Source organism: Sminthopsis crassicaudata, chromosome 4 (assembly GCF_048593235.1).
Source record: "Sminthopsis crassicaudata isolate SCR6 chromosome 4, ASM4859323v1, whole genome shotgun sequence".
Lineage (NCBI taxonomy): Eukaryota > Metazoa > Chordata > Mammalia > Dasyuromorphia > Dasyuridae > Sminthopsis > Sminthopsis crassicaudata.
The window spans coordinates 276055359-276079340 of NC_133620.1; the positions used below are offsets into that span (position 1 = coordinate 276055359).

A 23982-nucleotide genomic window follows, 5' to 3' on the forward strand; every position below is an offset into this window, starting at 1 on the left:
CAAGTCACTTCATCCTGTTTACCTCAGCTTCCTCATCTGTAAAATAACCTAAGGAAGAAAATGGCAAACCACTCCAGTATCTTTACCAAAAAAACAACAACTCCAAAAGGGGTCATGAAGAGTTGGACATTGCTGAAAAATGACTAAACAACAATAACAAAAATGTGAGACATGACTAGAAAGAAATCCTCATAGATTTAAAGCAGCAAGGGACCTCAAATACTATCTATTCATAGAATCCTGCATCTGGAGCTGGAAAAGGATTTAGAGGCTATCTAAAATAGATGCCTTTTTTTTTTTTTTAACAGAGGAAAAGATTACATCTGAAAAAAGTTAAGTAACTTGCTCAACATCATATAGGTAAGTAAGCTAAAATAATGACTGTTGAATGAATGAATGACCTACCATGCCAGTTCTTGAATAAAAGGCCCTCAGATTTTGATGGCCCTCAAATACTTCTGTGCATTTCAGACTTGGTGTCAAAGGATTCATCCTAAGGATGAGTACAATTATTCCCAATGACCACAGACATTCTCTTGAACCCCAAAAACCAGAGAACCCCTTCTTTCTCAGGAAGGGCAAGAAGGCCATTTTGGATCATCCTGAGGGACATGGGAAATAAAATTGCAGAATGACCCACCCTTCTACTCCAACCAAATTAAGTGGTTCCAATAAACAAAGACATAGATGGCGAAGTGGGATAGAGTACTTGCCCTGAAGTCAGGAGGACCTGAGTTCAAATCTAGTTTCAGACACTTACCACTTACTTCCTAGCTGTGTGACCCTCGGCAAACTTTACTTAACCCCAAATGCTTCAGCAAAAACAAATAAACAACAACAACAAGAAACTATACAATAATATTGTCCTGAGGTAAAAGCTTTAGAAAGGAAAATCTTGTGACAACCTCAACCCCCAAATCACGTATTACTTTCCAAAGTCAAAACAACATTTCTTTATTAGATGTTGTTAGGGAATATCAATATTACTGCTGTCACATTTCTTCAGATAACTAAGAATTGGCTGTATTTATTACTCTTTTTTATGATCATTTTAATAAGGAAATTTATACCTGGTCCCAAGCTTCCAAACCAAAAACAGGGTTTAGTGATGTGCAGGACTAATTTTATTTTCTAACAGTTCCCATTCTTCACATATTATTAGGAATGATCAGAATAATTTTCTAGTCAAGTTTTCCACTGCTGGGCAGTGTGCCTTGTGTCTGAAGTCTGAATGTGTGTGCCATCAGACTTGGGGAGAATCTTAAGACCAAATGCCAGGTGCTTAATGAATGTTTGTTTGAATTTAAATGAATTGACAGGGATGGTGTTTATCCCTTCAGACTGAGTTCCCCAAAGCTGGTCTTTGCTATAAGACTAAGTTCCCCAAAGAGTCAAACATGTGTCTTCTTCACAACTGGAACCCTGAGAATAGGAACCATCTTCTCGGGCTCTGCTCTCAGGATCTATATAGCATGTCCTCCCACACAGCTGTCAGCAAATCATGTGGCACAGAGAGACATGGTAACTGATGGAGAAAACGATTGAGAGAACAGCATTGGGGAGGAAGTAAAATGAGACTAGGACAGGACTGTGAGCAGATAGATATGAGTATTTCTGTATCAAGATCTTGGTACAGCTCCTTCTCCCCATGTCATACCTTCTAGACTTTATCTGAGGCAATGAAATCAGAGGCTTATAAGAGTATAGATCTGATTAGCAGACCTTGTAGATCACTGAGTTCAGCCCTTTCACTTTACAGATGAGAAAATGAGGCCACGATGAATGAGGTGGCTTGCCCCTGCAAAAGGGTTATACAACCAACCACTAGAAATGTGGTATCAGACACTAAGTTGTCACTTCAAGAATTCCCAAACTTAAAAATCCAGCTTGGGACTCAGTGTTTCCCAGGAAGGAGAGAAACTGAGGTAAGGAGGAGATGAAGGAGAGAGGAAAGAAAGAGTCAGGTGAATGATCCCAAAGAGGAGATACATTTAGGGGCATAATATTAGTAATATATCCACACATTGTCACATCATCCAAACATTGAAATATATACAAAGAAACCCCAGATATCTGGGCTGGAAAAAGCTTTAGCAGATCTTTTAGTCCAGGGGTTCTTAACCTTTTTGTATGTAATGAATGCCTTTGGCAGTCTGATCAAGCCTAAAATGACAGTGGTTTGTTTTCTATGTTCATAATTGAAGGAAATACTAAATTTCAGTTGGATGTTAGTGAAAATAAAAATTAATTTTTTTCTATCCAAATACATGGAATTCCTGAAATCTTTCCATGTATTACAGGTTAAGAACTCCTGATCTAGTCTAAAATCTTCATTTTGTAGAAGAGAAAATTGAAGCACTCCCACATAAAGTGGTACATATATGCACATACATAATCACTCACACAGTCACATTCTGACACATGACATAGGTGTATTACTCAGTAACCCATTCATGTACATAAACACAATCATACACAGAAAAACAGTACATTTTTATATCCCTTTGGTCTCAGAGTTTTAGCTACTTACAGATCAGCACAAAATCACACATTCCTATCCCCTTCTCCCCATTTCTGCCTTGAAAGAGACAGATGGTCATAGCCTGAGGCTCCAAGCCCAGCATGAGGGTGGATGAGGGGAAGGCTCCTATTAAGTCATAGGAACTACAAGAAAACAATTGGCTTTCAAAAATGAAAATAAAGCTCCAAGGGTGATCAAGCAGTTAGGATGGCAGCTGGAACACAGGAGATGGTAGGGCTGGGAAGGAGAGACAGAGGGAATGTATCATCAGAAATTCCAATAGCTTGGCCACTAGGAAATAGTTTTATTCTTCTCTTGAAGACCTCAACTTCTTCCTCATTTACCATTCCTATTCTACCTTCATCTGTTACCTTCAGCAGCAAGTGCTTTTTTTTAGTTATCCCACCCTACTTTCAGATACCTGGACCACCCAGTTCAGCACCACAAGTCTCCTCTTTTCACTCATGTGGCTTCTGAAATTCTTCCTTCTCCAACTATATGGACTGATGGTAAGAGCAAAATCGAACAGCTTCTCCCTTCATAGCCCATGTCTGAGCCTTCATGTAACTCTCACCCTACTCCCACTACCTAATAATGTAGTCCAATCAGTTGCCCAAGAAAGAATTAATACTGAATGTGTTCCAATCATTTGCCCAAGGAAGAGTTAATAATGAGTGGGTTCCAATCAGTTGCTCAAATCCATGACTATTAATGTCAATTAATGTGTCAATCACACTTAGATTGTTCTCCCTTCCCAGAATGACCTCTGCAAGTCTTTGTCCCTTGAAATTAGACTACCTATAGTCGAATTCAGAGAAGATTGTGAGAAAACTGAACTCTGGACCAGAACAATATCTATACACTTTAACTTGAAAGATGCCACAAGACTTCATCTGTACCCCCAATCTACTCTTTTCAGCCTGCCACAGTATCATTCACTTCTAAATAGTCTGAAATTCTTATTATATGAGTGAAAATAAAATAAGATTCACAAAATATTAGAAAGCCTTAGAGATATTAGAATATTAGAACCTTAGAGATCATCTAAATCTAATGTCCTCATTTACAGACAGACTAAATCATTATTGGCTATGTATATGGATGATACTGATTCCCAAAGACCTGGGATCTTTTGATAAAGCACACGGCTTCTTTCTAATCTAGAAAGCAGAGATGGAGCAGCTTTATCTTCAAAAGCATAAAAGAAGAATGAACACATTAGGGTTAATTGGTCTGGAGAAAGGGAGCTGGCTTTCTACTGCAGATTTAACACCTAATATATCACTCCTGAGAGCCTAAGGAGCCTAGTCCCAAGGGCTGGATAGTGGGAATGTGAAGATGAAGTAAAGAGGACAGAAAAACAGAAAGAGACCAGAATGGGCACAAAAGATGAGGTAGAGGAATAGAACACAAATCCCTGTCTTCATTGTTTTTCTTTGCTGTGCTCCCAGAGGGACCGGGCCTCTGAGAGTTAGTATGCCCCTAGCCAACAGCCCAGTTAGTCCATGGCAGTGGTTGCAAGAGCTATCCCATACTTATCAAATGAGACAATATTTGTAAAACACTTAGTATAGTACCTAGCACATTTAATAAATGTTTCTTCCCTCCTTCCTTCTTTCTTCTTTCCCACACATTTCTTTCTCCCTCCTACTCTCCTTTCCTTTCTTCCTTTTTTCTACTCCTTCCCTTTCCTTCTTTCTTGTTTTTCTCCTTCCTTTCCTTTTTTTTCTTCCTTTCCTCCCTACCTCTACTCTCCTTTTCTTCTTTCACTTTTCTCTCCTTCCTTCCTTCCTTCCTTCCTTCCTTCCTTCCTTCCTTCCTTCCTTCCTTCCTTCCTTCCTTCCTTCCTTCCTTCCTTCCTTCCTTCCTTCCTTCCTTCTTTCCTTCCTTCCTTCCTTCCTTCCTTCCTTCCTTCCTTACATTATCTTTGTAATGTACTTTAACTCTTCTGGAAGCCTTGCTCCCTAAGGAGGCCTCTCTACTGCCTAAGCATGGGGCAAGGTGAGACCAAGGCAGTACATTATAGACGAGAACAGTAACCCCACAGGATTCTTCCTCCTCTAGAGTCTGGGAGTAGAGTACTGACGCATACAGCCTGGCTCCCTGCCTGCAGCTCCTGATATTTCCCTGGCACCACCTAAGTGCCATATCTTCATATATTTCATATCTCTATTTTATCCTTATACTAAAACCTTCCTTGCCTGAGGGGCACAGAAGAGGAACTGGCCACACAGCTTGACACACTGGCACTCCACAGGTCACAGAGGGGAGGAAGGATTTGGGAGAGCAGCTAATCATGTGGGCACTAGAGAAGAAAGGAGCTCAGTTTTTTGGCTGCATGCCTGGTCACCCTGACACCTGTGCTCCCAGAGAGCATAATAATAAATACCACTCCCTTCTACCCACAGGAGAAATTCCAAGCTCCTTGGCCTGGCATTAAAGGGCCTCCATAATCTGACCCCTACCTCCCTTTTCTAGCTTCTGCTACAAGTCATATTGTCTGTCCCCTGTCTTCCTCCCCAAAGCAACCTTTGCATATTCCTGTTTTCATACCTCTGCTCATAATAATTCTCCCCTTATTTCCTAGAGAGATCACTTTTTCTGAAGTCTTAGCACATTTACTGCCTGTATCACCCATTAGGCATTTTATACCTTTGAAAACATTAAATAACAACAGAAAACAATGTGATCAAAGTCTACCCTTTCCTTCTAATCTAGACTGTAAGTTCCTTGAGGGCAGGCACTACTTTCATTTTTTCAAAGCAATTCCACATTCACTACTCCCAGTTTGGGGTCGAACAAGCAAGATCACAATTTTATAAATGAGAGAGGTGTAGTGCTTGGCCCAAAGTCACAAAAACAGTTAGCTGCAGAGCTGGACTTAGAAGCCAGAAGCACTGACTCTCCAGCCGGGGAAGTTTTCCTCACCATTACTACGCTGCCTCCCCGGTATTAGGCCCCAAAGTGGGGAAGCAAACCAATGGGCTGAGCCTCTGAGAAGACAGCTGCTGCTTCCCGGATCCTAAACTCGAGACCCTCAATCTGCTCCCAATAGCGGAGACTCCTAGGACCTCAAGGAAGGCTGAAGAGATGCACGGGAAAAGGATGGGGAGCGTTGATCTTACCTGTCTCTGCGGGCCGATGGGATCCGACTCTCTCCTCCTCGGCCGGGGTCCGGAGTGTAGGGAGGAGTGTGAGGGGCTGCCCGGGGTGGGAGGTAGGGCAGGCTCTGCCTGACCCTGCAAGTGATGCTGCTGCTGCCGAAGGTCTTCCTCGGCCACAGTCTGCATGCTGCGCCCTCGGGGCCGCACTGGGGCAGACTCGGCCCCGGTCCCCGGCCGCCTGCGCTCATCGCCCTCGTCGGGCAGCGGCCGAAGCTCCTCTGGCTCCTCGTCTGTTGTACCGGACGTGCTGGGCTCTGCGCCTGGGTGGAAGTCCTTGAGCTCCGTCTCCTTGTCGATGATGACCCACTCCTTGCTGTCAAAGTCCTCCTCCTCAGCCAGAGGCACGGAGCGAAAGGCGTTGCTCAGGGCCTCCTGCTCCACCGAGGCGGACACATCCATGCGTCCGCTGGCCTGCCGGTCAGCCTGGCCTGTGTCCACCGACAGCATCTGGGCAGGCTGGGAGGAGCACGCCTGGCGGGAGGGGGAACCCGGAAGGTCCATCCGAGACCTGCAAAGCCACACAGCTCTGGGGGCTCAGCCAGCCCCTGCCCTGCTCTGCCCAGCTTTAGATCCATCCCCCCCCCACTACCCAAGGCCAGCTTAGCTTCCCAGTAGGGTCAGATTCCTAGTTGCCCAAAGCCTGTACCTACCTGGTGTGATTTCAGGAGCCAGAGAAAGACATCCTAAACATAAAACATGCTGTCCCACTATTCCAGTTCTTTATGCCTGGACTCCTAAATAATCTCCTCTTACCTCTACTCAGAATCCCAGATTTGGATAAGATCTGAATCAGAATTCCAGAGCTTCAAGTTTCCCAGTCAGTGAAATCAAGTCCAACCCATATGTGAAAAAAAGAACCCCTACTACAAACCCTTACCAAACAAATGGGTATCCAATCTTTGCATGAGGAAACCCCTAATCTACTCCCCCAGCCCAGCCCACCAGTCTCTAGTTCCCATCTCTAATCCATCCCAAACCAAGTTAAATTTCCTCCCCTTTCCTCTCCTCAACCAGGCTCAGAGGCTTTTAATAGCTCCCTCCTGCCCAAAGGATAAAAATCGGCTTCCTTAGCCAGGTCTTTGAGACTTCACCATAATTTGACCTCCATGTACCTTTCCAGGTAGATCTCTCATTACTACCCTATGCAATTCTTCTGCTTAGAGCAGACTAATCTGCTTATGGTATGATAAACACTTCTTGGAAAGAGGGCTGGATTTGATGTCAGAAAATATGGGTTCAAATTCTTGTTCTATCGTTTATTACCTTTGTGACCTTGGGGAAGTTCCTCTTCCTGCCCTCCATTTGGGTCTCAGTTTTCTATTTTGTAGATTGAAGATCATTGACTAGATGATCTCTAGTCCCTTTAAACTCTCAATCCTGAAGCTCTGATGTTATGTAATCTTTCCCACCTCTAGGCCTTGTCTCTAGGCTTTCTGACACTGAAATATCTACCTCACCTCTACTGATCCAAACACTTCTCTTAAACCTTTTCCTACATGAAAAACAGTGAGTGATTTCTCCTTTTAAGTTCCTGTGGCAGTTGCTGTCTGCATCATTCTTTTGGCATTATCGTAGGCTGATGCTCAGTGAAATCTATTCTCTTTTGGTCAAATTGTTCTTTAAACCTTTTGTAATTGAACCTTTCTTCTGTTTATAATGTATTTCTACAACTGAATCATAAACTCCTGGAGTCTTTCTTGGTATTCCAGACTCAGTGAAACAGAAGATATCTTAAAAGTCATTTTATAGAGGAAACTTCATTTTATAAAGGAAAAATGTAAAGCCCCAAAAGGTTAAGCCACCCAGACAGTGAGTGACAAGAGCTGGAATTGGTGGTGTAGTACCTGAACCAAAATCCAGTATCTTTCACATTATACCATACTGCCTCCCAACAGAGGGGCTCAATAAATAGTTATTGATTTATTGGTTTATAAAGCTTCAAATATTGTCAGTAATTTAAATTTACATGAAAATATAAATAGACATGAATATACAAATGATATTAAGCCCTTACCTTGGCACATCATAAGCACTTAATAAATGCTTTTTCATTCATTCACATTCATTATCTGAAAGTAGGCTTTGATAGGGGAAAGGAGAGAAATGAGGGCACTTCACTCTGGTGAAAATGAGTTATAGAATGGGAGGGGTAGGAATTAGAAGGAAAAGGATGCTGAAGATGTAAAACCCATGGGGTATCTTCAGTGTAAGACGGGGTCTACAGATGGTCTTGTTCCCACATGCCTTTCAAAGGCAATTGAGATTGTTCTGCTTAGAAAGGCTTGGAGAGACTTGCATGAACTGATACTGGGTGAAATGAGCAGAATCAGAAGATCACTATACACTTCAACAACAATACTGTATGGAGATATGTTCTGATGGAGGTGGATATCTTCAACATAAAGAAGATCCAACTCACTTCCAGCTGATCAATGATGGACGGAGACAGCTGCACCCAGAGAAGGAACACTGGGAAGTGAATGTAAATTGTTAGCACTACTGTCTATCTACCCAGGTTACTTATACCTTCGAATCCAATACTTAATGTGCAACAAGAAAATGGTATTTATACACATATATTGTATCTAGGTTATACTGTAACACATGTAAAATGTATGGGATTGCCTGTCATCTGGGGGAGGGAGTGGAGGGAGGGAGGGGAAAATCTGGAAAAATGAATACAAGGGATAATGTTATAAAAAAATTGCTCATGCATATATACTGTCAAAAATGTATAATTATAAAATTAATAAATTTCTAAAAAAAGAGAGATTGTTCTGCTTAACCTTCAAATCCCTTCTCCAAAGCTCCTTCAAATATCACCATCTCAACTATCAGAGCTTTCACTCAAAACCGAATTAATCTGCATGCTCTTCTCTACCCGTCCCTTTCTGCCTTACTACTGGGCTCTGTTTGGGCTTGTACTGAGATTTCCTCCTCCCAAACCTTTGTCTTTTCAAACACAGCTTAAAACCCACCTACTCCAAAAAGCTCTCTCTGATTAGTCTCATAAAGCTAAAAGGAACCATAGTTGTCTTCTAGTGTAGTTATCTCATTTTACATATGAAGAAACTGAGGATCATAGAAGAGGAAATGATGAATCCAATGCTAATTAGCAGCAGAGCCATAACTGAAACTCAAGTCTTCTGAGAATCAATCAACCATTTTCCCACAACAGCACACTGTCTCTATTCAGCCTTATTGAATTTCAGTCAATATTTCCTCACAGTTCTTATACCTTTATATCCTATGTTTGTAAGGGAAATTGATTTTTAGGTGAATATGAGAGAAAAAGAGACATAGAGAGATAGAGACAAATGTGGTTTAGTGAAATGTATAAAGCCAAATTGTATCTCTGATTCTTCTAGCTCACTGTCTGAATAATCAGCCGTGTCACTCCTCACTGTGCCTCAGTTTTTTCATCTAGGAAATGAGGGGGCTAGATTAGATGTTCTTTAATACCCTTTGCTATCTCTGAGCTTTTGCAAGAGACTGTAAATTCTTCCCCTGCTGGGACCAAGTTTTCTCCTTTTTTCCTGTTTCTACCACAACACAGACTCTGCATACAGGGGTTTCTCAATTATAGGGCTTGACTAATCATTCCTTTACATCCTCTGAAAAGAAGACAAGATAATGTTCTTAGATTTTCCTTAGGGGATGAAATTGCAGTAGAAATTAGTAGGTCATGGTGTTCTACCCTACTAGCCCCAACTACCTCATAGCCATGGTGCCCAAGACAGGCTTGGGTCAGCTGACACATTCCACTATTCCTGCCCTCTGGAGGATTGCAAATGTACCTTCTTTGGAAAGGTCAGGCTGAAGGACAGGTTCACAGAAGGAAACACACCATGAGATTTCTCTCACATCCCTCACCCACAACCCACTGCTTTATCCAACCTATGACTCTCTTTATTCCACTAACATTCTCCTGGGCCCCACCATGTCTTTAATCTGTTTTGACATTGGGTCTCTCTAGACTCTGGGTCTTCAGGGATATTTCTTCTACTCCATCCTGGATCCTATGGAAGCCAAATATATTCTCTTCACCCAAGAAGTCTTCCATCTTTCCCTTGTTCACTACACCAAAGTCTTTCCTTGGCTGTTCTTCCTTTAAGAAGCTTTTTTAAAGGAACAGAAATGTCTTTGGATTCAAATTCCTTCTTATGTATATATACACCTCTTGCCATGCTTATTTGTATCTCTAGCACTTAGCATAATGTTAGTTTTTTCATTTCATTCATTTGTTCATTCTTTTATTCATTCATATCTAACCATTCCACTCTAAAGTCCAAGCCTAACTCCTGGACTGTCTTATCTCCTGTATCTGATCCCTTCTTGTCTCCCTCAACATCCTTCAAGACTTATGTATAGTTGCCACTATGTAAAAAACAACATCCCTTTCCCTTGTATAATCTATCCCAAACCCAAATAAGAGCTAAATGAGAAAGAGCTGAAGGAAAATGTGGAGGGGACTGAGTCTTTGAACCTATTCAACCCAGATCCCTCCCCCAGCCTTCAGACCCACCTCCTCTCATGTAGCTCAGCCCGCCCATCAGCTGTAGATAGTCTCTCAGACTCAGGGCTGTTGACCCTTCGATAGCGCAGGGAGCGAACAGGGGTGGTTGGGGAGTCTGGGGGTGCACGTACTGGGGAGCTGGGGACCCCCACTCCACGGCTCTGATCTTCCTCCACCACACATTGTGTCTGCAAGGGAGAGTGGGGGGGTCTGTAGGCTACAGTGGCCCAGCTTGCTGGGAGGGGATAAAAGAATGCTTTGGGTTGGGGTAAGAGGTTGGGAAGAGACTTTGCCTCTTGGAGAGTTCCCCCTTTTCAAGGAGGTGGGGAGGTGGGAGATAGGATGGTTCTTCTCCAATATGAGGGAAATGGGAAGTCTATTGAGATGGAAGGATTGAGAGACCCTCTTTTCTGAGAGAGAGAAAATAGGAAGATAGAGAAAAAGGGCAACTGTGGGAAAGGGGGGGAGATGTGGAATGGGGCATAATAATAGGAGGATTATAAGTTAGAGGACCAAGAAATGAGGACAAGAACACAGGGGGATGGGTAGACTGAGTAATGGGGAAATAGAGAGATGGGAGATAAGAAGCCAGAGGAATAGAGGAATGGGGAAATAGGTCTTCCCCTGGGCCATTCCCCTTGGTGGTTACTTTGCTGATGTTAATCCTGAGCTTGTTGCGATTGACATCAGTCTCTTCCCAGACCTCAGCTTCAGGAACCCCAGGATGGGAAGTGGGATGAGGGATGGGGCCCAGCCCCTCCAGGGGCCGCCCAGGTAGGAGAGGGGGTGCATTTTCCTGGTCACTCAGATGCTCGCCCTGCAAAACGTCTTCTGTGTTCTCCCTTAGCAGGTCCCCAGGCACAGGGGTCACATTCACCACTCTATGGTTGGAGAGAGAGAGAAGAGACAGACACAAAATTGTCAATGATCTCTCTACTACAGGCACCTCTTTCCTATCTTGAAAGGTTCCCAAATCTTTTATTTTATAAATGGGCAAACTGAGTCAAGAGTGGAGAAATGAGCTGCTTCAAATCGTAAAAAAATTTAGTAATTCCTGTTATGACTAATAGGAAAAGAGTTAGGGGTTGGGATGAGGTAGTATAGTGTGGAAAGGAAGGGTCTCTGGAGATGGGTAGAGGGGAATGTTTGGGGAATATTTGAGCAAAACTATGCAAATGTAGAGTTTTATCCATTAGTGAGCTCTGTGGGCAGGACTTAGCTACTTCTGGATGGAAAGAAAAATATGCTCAATAAAAACTCAAAGTGAGAGTGGAAGATTGAGGTACCCACTGAGTCAAGAAAGTGGTGTGTAAAAAATCCAAATCCATACCAGGAGGTGCTCTGTGCCCTCTTCCTTCCTTCCCTCCATTCCTTCCTTCCTTCTTCCTTTTCTTTCTTCCTTCCTTTCTTCCATCCATTTTCCTGCCTTCCTTTCTTCATTCCTTCCTTCCTTCATTTCTTCATTCCTTCCTTCCTTCCTTCTCTCTATCCCTCCCTCCTTTCTTCCTTTCCTCTCTTCCTTTCTCTTTCTTTCTTTTCTTTCTCTCTTTCTTTTGGGCCTCAGTCTTCTTATCTTGCCTAGGTTGGAATTATATAGTCCATTCATAACCTCAATCCCACTGCTGATGGGCACTAAAGCTTTTCCCAGTTTCTGACCTGAGCCAGTTCACCTCTCCTTAGGCATCCTGATGACCCTCAGCCCCTGAGGGCTCACCATACTGGGAATGGATTTTATGAGAACACTCAATCAACTTTTGCCGTATTGCAGCTCAAATCCCCGGCAGCAGAGGCTAAAAGAAAAGGCCACACTATGCCTAGGGGAAGACCCTTTTTCATTGGCTCCTAGTATCTAGCGTTGAAAAGGACCCTCAGAGATTATTTTGTCTAACCCCCTTGTTTCTTTTAGGCTTGCCCTGTGTTATCCATTAATAAAAATACATATAACAAATTTAACAATTTCACTAAATTGCCTGATTTCTATTTAGTTCCTTACCTGATTTCTTTTAGTCCCAAAGAGAAGTCTGTTATGACTACTAAGACTGGGGAATGTGCATGCAGAACTATATAAGGTCAGGGATCTGCCTCACTGGTAGAATCTGCAGGCAAATCAATAGCTCATTATTAGACGATCTTTATCCCTGTCCTACGAAAGATTTAATTCTAAATGAAGTAAAGAAATGGTCTTCCCTTTCTGATAACTGAGAATCGTAAGCATAGTAATGTTCCTTTGCTGGATGGAGATATGCTTAAATAGGGGGATAGACTAGATTGTTTGTAAGATCTGACTTCAAATTCTATATCCATGACCTATGGCCTGTCCAAACTACAGCTTTGAAATGTGAAAAGCTAAAAGTTACCATTATGTACAGCTGGGGAAGAAATGTACCACAGTTGGTTCAACTAAGCAAGAAGGCAGGGTCCAGTGTGGACTAAGCCAGATGCTAACTCAGTGGGAGGGTAACTCCACAATCCTGTCATTTGCAAGTATTGTTATGTTTTCTTAACCTTCTCTCCTCCAGATGCTTTCCTAGAATGTTTTAGATTGCTCTTTTTTGTCCCTTCCAAGCCTTATCTTGTATTCTGCTTATTTATGTACATGTCTTATTCTGCTATTTCCTCTTTTGGATTATAAGCTCCTTGAGGACTGGGACTGTCATTTTTTTTTTTTTTTCATCTATGTATTCCCAGCCCCTAGTATAATCCCTTGCTTAGAAAAGGTACTTAAATAAGTATTTGTTGAATTTAATTGAACTTTTCTCTCTCAAATCAGAGGCAACATGATGAAAAGTTTGGAGAGTTGTCCATTTCTTCAAATGCTAATAATGCCTTTTGAAACATCAACCCTTCAGGATCAAATACAAAATCCTCTTCTTGGTTTTTAAAGCCATTCATAATCTTGTTCCTTCCTACCTTTCTATTACACTACAATCATTTCCATTTTGACCATGATCCAGTGATATGGCTTCCTTAGTCCTCAAAACAGGAGATTCTCTATCTGACTCCAGACAATTTCTCTTTGCTCTCTGTTCCTCATGGTACCTTCTCCCTTCTTATCTCTACCTCCTGGCCTCCCTGACTTCCTTCAAGTCTGACAGGTAAAATCCCACCTTCTATAAGAAGTTTTTCCCAATCCCACTTAATCTTAATGTAAGATCACCTGGGCAAGTCACTTAACCCTGATTGTGGGAAGTAAGAGAAAGGAAATAAGGAAGAAAGACAGGAAGGAAGGAAGGAAGGAAGGAGAAAAGGAGGAAAGGAAGAAAAAAGGGAAGGATGGCGGGAAGGGAAGGAAGAAAGAGAAAGAAAAAAGAAAACAAAAAAGAAAACAAGAAAGAGCAGGAGAGAAAGAAAAAAGGAGGGAAGAAAGGAGGGAGAGATGGAGAGAGAAAGTGAGGGAAGAAGGAAGGAAGAACACTGGGCTTGGAGTGAAATAAGATGTAATTCAGGTCTCAACTATGCCACTTCCTTTGTTGACTAAAAATACCCCAGATTTAAAAATGAGTGAATAAGTAGATTAATTAATGGATAAGTAATAGAGAAATGAATAAAGAAATAAATGGATAGACAGAAAGAAAAATAGATTATGTTAAAGGCAAGTAAGACAGATGTGGGGAGGAAAGAGAGGGGAAGGAGCAGGTAATCCTTTGTTGGAATAGCAGGGATATCCTACTCTAGCACTGGTGCCTGGATAGAATTATCTCTCTAGATTAAGAGTTCCTGGTGTTAGGAAAGGGGTATAACTCAGGCAATCATTAGCTTCCCTTGACTCACCCAAACATTGCGGCCGTCTGTCGAGTGTTCTGCTGTGGTGGGGTGGAAGTGCTAGTAGAAAGGAGGACATCAGTGCCTGCTTTTTCCCAGTCGAAGGCCTCATTCTCAGTGATGCCCCGTTCTTTCATGCTGTTCTCAAACACTGACATAATCAGCTGTGGGAGAAGGAAAAAGGTGTGACATGGAAATTTGGGGAGAGGAGCCAGAAAAGTATCAAAGCAGGGCTTCTTAACCTTTCTGTTAGTTCCTTACCTGATTTCTTTTAGTCCCAAAGAGAAGTCTGTTATGACTACTAAGCCCCTACTGTCAGTCTGGGGAAGCCTACCACTTCTCAGAATCATGTTTTTAAATGCACAAAACAAAAAGCATTATCAAGGAAACTAATTAAATGAAACTATTATTAAACTTTTTAAAAGTTCATAGACCCCCAGATTTTAAAAAATTCTGTATTAGAGAAGGATCTTCAGGGAATGGGAAGTACACTAAAAAAAAATAATAATAATAATTTTTATTTTAAATAAAAATCATATAATTGATATGCAAATGTACACTTCAAGTCAACAGCTTTGATAACCTGGATGGTTATTAGTGCTGAAGACAGATACCCTACTTGTGAGACTTCCTGATAATTCTGTCCTATTCTTAAAGGAATTACAAGTTTAGAGATGGAAGGGACTTTAGACATGTTTTTCATTTTACAAATAAGGAACCTGGGGCCTAGAGAAGGGAAGAAACTTATCTAGGATTACACAGCTACTAAGTATCTTCGGTGAGATTTGAACTCAGTCCTTCCAAAATTCTATCTACTTACTATGTTACCTCTCTTGATGCCAAGTGGCTATGGGCACCCATGCAGTAAAAGCTACCCTCTTTCTTTTTGATTATCTTTCTGCCTTTAAAGAAACCCTCTGAGGAGACTTTGAGCTCCTTAGAGGCAGGACCTCCTCCATGCCCCATCATGAGCTCATAGAGCACTGGGTGCCTAACAGAGGGTTCCATGATGCTGCTAAGCAGATGGATGGATCCCAGGATGATAGAACTTTTTTAGAAACAAGTGGAGTGCTACTAAGCACCTCAGCAGTCCTTTAAATAGCCCCAAGAGAGATGATCAGAAGCAGCATCCCAGGTTGTGGTTCCCAAATGCACACGCAGAAAAATGGCCAGAGGGAGGTCAGAGTGGGGTCCAGGATACCCTTGCATATGACCCTTTACTCGATATCCCTACTCCCTTCCTTCTTAGAGCCCTGCTTAAATGAGCATGTAAAGGAGTGGGATGGACACAGGTACTAACCTGGTAATCAGGCTTGGTAAAATAGTCGAGGTTGGCAATATGATCCAGGAAGAGATGGAACTCTGATGGCATGTGCTTCAGCAGCATCCGGTGTTCATACTTCTCCTTGATCATCCCCACCTGCTCCTGGAGGTGTGTGGGGAGGGGAAAAGTAGAGGCTCCTCCCCAAACAATGAGACTGCCCTAATTCTGCCTCAAAAGACTGATCTCAGTCTCTTCCCATATACCTCCAATGTACACCACTTCCCCAGAGATCCTTCAGTCCACATGAACTCCTCCTGTTTCCTATTCTCTATCCATTCCTCCTCCTTCTTCCCAGGTTTTTATGTCAGGTCCTTTGCTCCCCCAGATTCATCTCAACTAAGCCTGGCCCAGGGTTCTCACCTTGTCCTTGATCTTGCGCCAGGGTAGCTGCCCTACAGCAAATTCCACCAGCATGTAGAAGAGAGACCACAGGTCATCATGTCGACCCATCTCCTGAAGGGGACAGAATGGGATCCAGAGTAGCCTGAAGTTCCCCCCTCCAGCCTTCCATCCCTAAGGAACAAGAGGAACTTCTCTTCCTCCAGAGTGGCAGGAGGCTGCAGTCAGGGTTGTCTAAGGCCCTTAAAGGGACAGGGGAAGCCCTATGTTCCAAATGAAAACTAATTTTCCTATGTCTACTATGCACAATTTGTCTTGAGCTGAGAAAGGTGGGAGCAGAATACTTGGAGTCACAAAGCAAGGGAGCAAAAGAAATCATGGGGGGTAGGGAGGAGACTTAAAACACTTCTAAAAGCTGTTGATCTTACCCTTTGCTCTGCTCTCCTCTTTAGGATCCTCCATTTCCTTACTTAGTAGCAGCCTATAGCCCTTCCCTCAGTCCTCTCTGTAACTAGTCCTTTACCAGCTCCAAGAATCACCTACTTACCCGGTTTTTGTGGGCATTGACTGAAGCATATCGAACTGTTCCCCGAAACCCAGCTACATTCCGAGGCTGCAAGGAGAGAGACTATTAGTCATCAGATCAAATGAAATAATATTTATAAAATGCTTAACACAGTGCCTGGCACTTAGTAGTCACTATATAAATTATTATTATTATCATTTCATCTACCTGATATCCTCTATACTTTGAATATACTTTGAATTAACATGCCAAATCCTAGCCCTACTCATCAGGCACAGACATCCCATAAGCCAAACTGTATATTAACACCCTAAAACAGCAACCCTGGATCCTGAAGACTCCAACCCTACAATCTTATCCAGATGCTTCAATTCCCAGACCCAAGCACTTTGTCCTTTCACCTAAAATACACTGACATTTGACCCTATTCATCCCTTGCCCTCCCACTCCAGTCTCTTCCTTCCTATCCCTGGAGAGGGATGTGAGGGGGACCCTTCCCCTGTGAAGGAGTGGATGCTGAGGGAGTTCATTTGAAAGAGTGGATCTCAAAAAGGGGGGATACTGGAATTCACTCACTCCTTGTATTAAAGTAGGTGTGTCCCAGATACTTATGTCCAAGAGGGGTATCCCATGAGTATTCTTCAGGGAGTCATTGGAGTGTGGGAAGTTTCTAATATGGAAATGACTCCAGATTATAGGGAGTTGGTACTCACAGGTCGGACCTCCCCCGTGGTATTGGTGTATTGGCGTGCCAGCCCAAAGTCCAGCATGTAGCACTTCCTATAGGTGGAGGGCAGGCGGCCCATGGCAAAATTCGACTGTGGGGAAGACAGGGAGTGGACCCATAAATTCTGTGTTTCTCCAGGTCAGATAAAAAAGGGAGGATGGAAGGGATAGGGGAGAAAAAAAAAACTCCACATTGCCCCTCTTTTCCCTACATCCTCTCCTGGCCTTACAAACCATCCTAAAGGCTGCTCTGAATGACCTTGGTGCTGGAGTAAGAATAAAGTGTCAAGGAAAATCTCTACCCCTGTGAATCCCATAGTTGTCTTATCCCGGGATACAAGGCAGTAGGGATAAATCAGAAGTCTGCTAAAGCCAGAGCCAATTGTTAAATATTCATTATGAACATTTACACCTCAGAAATCAGCAAATGTCACAAACTGGCTTGATTTTATTATTTTGCTAATTGTCTAGACTTAAATAGAGGGAGAAAATATTATTAATGTATAGTTTCCCCCCCTAATCATCTAGTTATTAAACATTTATTAGCACATCCTTGGGTGTAATGGAAAGAACACTGCACTAGGAAGTAAGGAGCCTTGTCCTTGTCCCACATATTTTTCCATTGAATATCTTAAGAGACTTGTCTCTTAAGCTTCTTGAGCCTCAGTTGCCTAATCTCTAAAATAGTTGATACAATATCAAGGTATTGGATCAAATGGTTTTTAGAGCTTCAGCTCTGAGATTTTAGGATCCTATGAAAATACAATGCCCCTAAATGGACAGATCCCACTCCCTATCATGAGTCTCAGTCTCTCCCAGCTTAGTAGAGAACCTCACACTTTGCTAATTCCTATATTGTATCTCTGGAAGAAAGAGGGAAAGATACTCTTTAGTGGTGTGGGTAGTGAAGAGAGAAAAGGTCAGAGGCATGCTCAGGTGAGGAGGAAGAGGAGAAGGGACAGAAGGAAAGGAGGTTATAAAACAGTTCCTCTTACATAAGTAAGCTCAGTATAAATGTTATCGATTACTATGCAAATGTCAGGTATCATTACTATAGAATTTGGTCTAGAATTCGGGTCTTCCAACTCCCAATCTGGTGTTCTGTCCACCACATTAATCACACCACATCTAAACACCATCCTTTTGCAGTTACATGATTTATTTAATGTTTGTGTCTCATCTCCTTTTATAAGACTGGTAGCTTTTTAAGGACAGGACTTTATCTTGCATTTCTGACAGAGCCTCCCAGAAGGCTGGGCACAGAATTGTGTTCAGTAATTACTTCTGAAAATGATAATCAATCAATAAACACCTATCAAGTGCCTATTATGTGCCAGGAATTCTGCTAAATTCTGGAAATACAAAAAGAGGCAAAAGACAGTCCTTGCCTTTAAGGAGAAGAGAGATAGTTAGGGAAGAGAAAGGAATTCAGAGATTGAAGATTGGGAGTGGGGTGGAGGTGAAGAAATTCGACCTCTGGCAGGAAAACCAAGTAGATGGGACCAAAGCCCGGGTATCATTCCTTGTACTTGGTGGTAGTGATGGTCCTGGAGCAGAGCCAGCCTCTTTTCCTCCCCGGGGTCCCATTTCCTCACCTGAAACATCTGTGGAGAAGTTCACCCCATGGGAATTATGGTCTCTAGATGAGAGAGGCTGCCTCATTTGGCAAGATAAGGGGCATATGTAGCTATGCTTGGTCTCTGATTGCACTTGGAAGCAAATCAAAATCACAGAATCCTTGTGTTAGAAGGGACTTCAGAAACTGGTTAGTCCAATCTTCACTTAAACAGATTTTCTCTACAACATCCCTGACAAGTAAAAATTCAGCCTAGAAGTATTCAATACTTCTAGAGACAAGGAACTCACTATCTATCAAGTAAGCCTATTCTGCTACTGAATAGCTGAAATGCTTAGGAAGCTATTCCAGAAAATCTGAGGGTCTTTGCCATCTAGACTGCTATTTTTATTAATTGTAAATTAAGCCATCTTTTGTCTCATTTTTTACCTAGCTCATAATTATTATCTGTTGCTTCAGACAAACTGAGACCTAAGAGAAATTTTAATTTAGAAAGGCAAAGGTCACCTACTACATTCTGCATTGTTGCCAGTCATCTTGATTCTTGTCTTGCCACTAGAGGAGGGAAGGAGGCTGATGACTTTGTGCAGCTCTGCCTCACAATCCAATTCACTTACAAGTTAAGACATTACTCTCATGATGTCATTGGTCCTCTTTAAGAATGAAGGACAAATAATAACAAATCTTTTACCCACATTTGCCTCTTTGCCACTTTTACTCACAGCTTCTGCCCTCTAGTGCCAAGCAGAACATGGTTAATCCCTCTTGCCTATGACAATCCTTAAAATCCTAGATGACAGCTATCAAGTTCCCTTTGAGACTCCTGTTCTCCAGAACAAATATCCCTCCAACTGATTGTTAACTAACACATGATTCTTCACTATTTTTGTCGCCCTTCCCTTTTCAGTTTCTCAATATCCTTCCTAAGCTGTGGTAGCTAAAATTCCAGGGATGATGTACTGGACAGAATATTATGGGACTATCACCTCCTTATTGTTGAATTTTCTGCCTCTTATGATGAGACATAAATTACTTTAGACTACTATTATACATCTTTCTCAGGATAGATTCTTGTATTCTGCACATTGAAAATTCTGAGAAATATTTGTCAGATTTTAAACTTTATTTCCTTTTCTCTCAAATCAAACAAACAACCTAATCTGTCTCGGTAATATAAGAATTAAACAATTAAAGAATTTACACAAAGATTTGTTCCCTGAGTGTTGAGATGTTGGCAATTAAAGATAATAGCTGACATTTATATATCACTTTTAAGTTTACAAAGCATTATGCCTGGTTTATTTAATTCCTATAGAAGCCAAGTGACACTATCACTTCAGGTATATTAACTTTATTTTACAAATGGGGAAATTGAAGCTCAGAGAAGTTAAATGTCCATATTAACAGAGTTAACAGATGTCAGAGGTGGGGTAGAATCCAGGTTTCTCCTGAATCCAAGTCTAGCATGCTTTCCATTCATTATAATAAACAGATTCTCTCTGGTAGATAGAGTTCTAGTGTAGTTATCTAATAATAATTTAATATAGATCAGAGATTCTTAATTTTTTAAAATCATGGATCCCTTTGGCAGCTTTATGAAACCTTATTAATCCTTTCTCAGAATTATATTTTAAATGTATAAAGTAAAACACAAAGAAAGCCAATTATAATGAGATATAGTGATCAAATTATTTAAAAAGTAAAATAAAAATTCAAAAATTTCACATTAGAAACCCCTGGTAGAGAAAGAAAACCCTGATGTAGTAACCAGACTAGCTAGTTTCCTTTTTTTGTTCTGGAGTTTGATTTCCTCACATATGGTAGAAGGAGAAAGGAATGGGAAAGAGGACTTTAGGAGAAGGAAAGGAAAAGGTAGGCAGTGGGCTCTCACAGGCTTGATGTCCCGGTGAAGGAATCCCACAGAATGGATGGCCTCGATGGACTCCAGGATCTGCTTGCCTAGCCTCAACGTGGTGCTCAGAGTGAAGGTGCCCCGGGGCTGGCTGCGGCGCAGGTCTGCCAAGTTGCGACCCTAGAATATCACCCCACCATGGGTTGGCCACATCATGACCCTTGGAGCCATCTCTAAGGCTACATTGGTCATGGTGCCTCCCCAGAGTCCCATCACCCACTGGCTCAGCAGTCAAGATGACACTGGTCTCCCTTGACTCTGACTTTGCTTCAGTAGCATCCAGAGCCCTGGCTCCTCAGGAAGAAGGGACAGAAGGGCAAAAAGGCAAGAAGAGGCATTCCTCAGGGGTCTCACCTGGAGTTGCATTACCACATAATTGAACTTCTCATTCCTGCCACAGCCAATAAACCGGCAAACATGGTCCTTCCCTGTGGACCACAGAGAATCACAAGCCCGTCATGCCCCCAATCCCATCATCCCTTTTTGTCCCACTCCCAGCACCCTGTCCTACAGTCCTTTCACAGGTCCTGCTTTCCCTGTCATCTTCCCCTCCATCATCTACCCACCATTACTCCTTTCTCCATCTCTCCACCAATACCCTAGGATCTGTCCCCCAACTGCCTTCTTTGGTTGTACCTCATCCCTCTGGTAGTCAGGGATGATCACTGTTATTTCCCCTGAGGTGGAGAATAAGACACACTGGGAAGCATAGAATGGGAGCCTGAATGGGTACCTTGTAGTTTCTTCAGCACCGCCACTTCCATCTTGAGGACCTGCTTGGGCTGCTGGGCAGACTCCACTTTCAGAGCCACATTCTCCCGAGTCAATAGGTCCATGGCCTCGTAGATCTCCCCAAAGCCCCCGCCCCCGATCTTCTTCAGCTATAGAAGAGGATAGAGAGCTCATCTCAGTTCCAAGGAAGCTCTCCCCACTCCTCACTACAGCCTTTTCTCTTTGTGAACTACTATCCAAGTCTGTGTCTTCTGAAAGCATTTTCTCTTCCCTGTAAGTTGGATAACTCCCCAAAGAAAGGGACTATTTCTTGCCTTTCAAACTGGGAGCTCCCAGAAGACAAGAATTTCCTGGGCATAAAAATTATATCTCCTTCCCCACCTTAAATAGAGTTATCTAAATGCAGGGGCATCTATCAAAATGGGAGCTCCCTGAGGGCAAAGATCAAGTCAATTCTCCCTCCTTCCCCTGTCCATCACTTCCTCTACTCAATGCCCAAGCCTTTATAAAGCTTACATGGTACAGAGAGAGGACTCAGTTCCCATGTACACAACACAGAGAATAGATCAGATTTTAGAGTCTGGAAAAAGAGAATGTAGTCTTAATTTTTCTATATATAGTACAGTCCAGGGAAAGAAGACTTTTTAACTGTTTTAGGTGGTTCTTAATTTTTCCTCTTCCAGAGGGACTGCCAGGATAGACAAACTCCACTTAAGAAGGTAGTTACCTTCTTAGAATACATAAGCGATGATAATGAGCTTCTGGGAGAAGAGGTAGGCTATATTAGATTGCTTGCTGTCTCAAGAAGGGAAAGGAAGGAGGGTAAGAAGGGTAAGGAAGGAGGGAGAAGAATTTAGGACACAAAGTTTTACAAAACTGAATGTTGAAAACTATCTTTACACATATTTGGAAAAATAAAATACTATGTGTGTGTGTGTGTGTAAGTGTAAGAGAGAAAGAGAGAGAGAGAGAGAGAGAGAGAGAGAGAGAGAGAGAGAGAGAGAGAGAGAGAGAGAGAGAAAAAGAGAAAGAGAGAGAAAGAGAGAGAGAGAAAGAGAGAGATAAACAAAGAGAGAAAGAGAGAGAGAGAGAAAGAAAGAGAGAGAGAGAGAGAGAGAGAGAGAGAGAGAGAGAGAGAGAGAGAGAGAGAGAGAGAGAGAAGAGCTTCCCCAAGATTGGCTGCATCTTGTATGCTATGATGTCATGGAGTGATGGGAGGTGGGACCTGGTAGGGGACAGTCATTAACTTCTCCACTTATTGAACTACTGCTGACTACCCCCATGACTCCTATACAAATGCTCAACACCAGGTAACAATCTTTCCATTCATTCATTAAACATTTATTATGGATCTTCTGAATGGAGAGTGCTGGAGGAGATACAAAATTCAGATAAGACACATTCTCCTTGCCTTCATGAAACTTACAGTCTATTTGTGGGATAAGACATAATTATAATATCCAATATTACATGATCAATATATGATACCATGAGTTATGGAATTCATTCAAGGTCAATACGGTAGTAAGGGTCAAAGATGGGATTTGAACCCAGAGTTCTGTAACTCCAGAGCCAGTGTCTTTTCTCCTCTATCAATTAGGTATCCATCAGACAACTGTGAGTCTGTGGTGCTGTTGAAGATGTAAGTTTGGAACTCAGAAGAGAAGTCAATGCTGAGATACAGATTTGGGAGTCCTCTACAAAGAGGTGGTAATTGGAACTTTGAGAGAGGATGAATTTGCCAAGGGAGGCAGAGATAGAGAAGCATCCATATTTAAGAGGATGAGAAAAAAAGAGAAGAGACAGAGGAGGATTGCTTCAAGAAAACCAAGAATATTTCTCAAGGAAAAGTCTCTCCTCCCTTGGCTTTTGAAGCAAAAAGAGAAGAGAGACTTAATTAACAGGTAGGGAGGGCATCAGAAGTTACAGACTTCAAGGGGGAAGGGGACAGAAAAGGGGCTGTCATTATATTGGGAGGTCATTGATGACCATGTGCAGAGCAGTTCCAGTGGAGTGCTGGGGGCCCATTTCAGACTGCAAGAGGTTGAGAACAGAGTGGTCATTAGGAATTCAGGGAAAATTTAGACAGCAATGGAACATGTAGATAGTTACAACATAGCAACTAGGCACAGTAAAGAGAACACCAGACTCAGAGTTAGGAAGACCCTGAGTTCAAACTGAGCTTCATACACATCCTAGCTGGGGAACCCTGAAGCAAATCATTTAGCTTCTATTCATTTCAATTACCTCATTTATAAAGTGGGGATGATAACATCTGCCTCCCAAGGTGGTTGTGAGGATCAAATGAGATAATAATCATAAAGTACTTAGTGTGGTGTCTTGCTCATAGTAGGTTGTATATAAATGCTAGTTATTATTAGTAATAGTAACAGAGAGTTTGTACTGCCTGCCTACCTGTTAGCATAGTGGAAAAAGTGTTAGTGGTCCTAATTCCTTGGCTTGGCCTCCACTAGGAGTCTAGGCAGTTCTAGGGAGCTGATTGAATCCTATATACCATATTGATACAGAAGAAAGAGCAAGGAGTCAAAATCTGAGTTCTAGTCCAGTTTTGCCATTAATTAATTTAGATGTCATTTTTCTATTTTGGGACCCAGTCTCCATCTCTAAGATGAGAAAATTGTACTACATAATTTTTAAAGTTCCTTCTACTTTTTAATAGTCTAGTTTTCCTAGTCATCCTAACCATCTAATATCATTTCTCCTGTCTCCATCTGTCTTTGGCACTTTCTGGCCAAAACTGCAAGATTTAGAGCTTATTCCCCTTCCCCCATAACAGAAAATAAAGGAAAGACTTTCAGGCCAGCATTGGACAATAGGGCATCACATTAGATACTGAGCCATTACAGATGGAAAAAGAAATAGA

The 23982-nt window shown here is 42.2% G+C and overlaps 1 protein-coding gene across 1 annotated transcript in view; it reads right to left on the reverse strand.

Moving 5' to 3' along the window:
* The window catches only part of TTBK1 (tau tubulin kinase 1), a 66710-nt gene that overhangs the window by 33014 nt on the left and 9714 nt on the right, over positions 1-23982 (reverse strand). The window contains 11 exon segments of the mRNA XM_074310840.1: positions 5647-6193; positions 10211-10389; positions 10851-11082; positions 13973-14127; positions 15264-15389; positions 15648-15740; positions 16174-16239; positions 16866-16970; positions 20346-20486; positions 20721-20794; positions 21100-21247. Of these exon segments, the coding sequence (XP_074166941.1) occupies positions 5647-6193; positions 10211-10389; positions 10851-11082; positions 13973-14127; positions 15264-15389; positions 15648-15740; positions 16174-16239; positions 16866-16970; positions 20346-20486; positions 20721-20794; positions 21100-21247 (1866 nt within the window).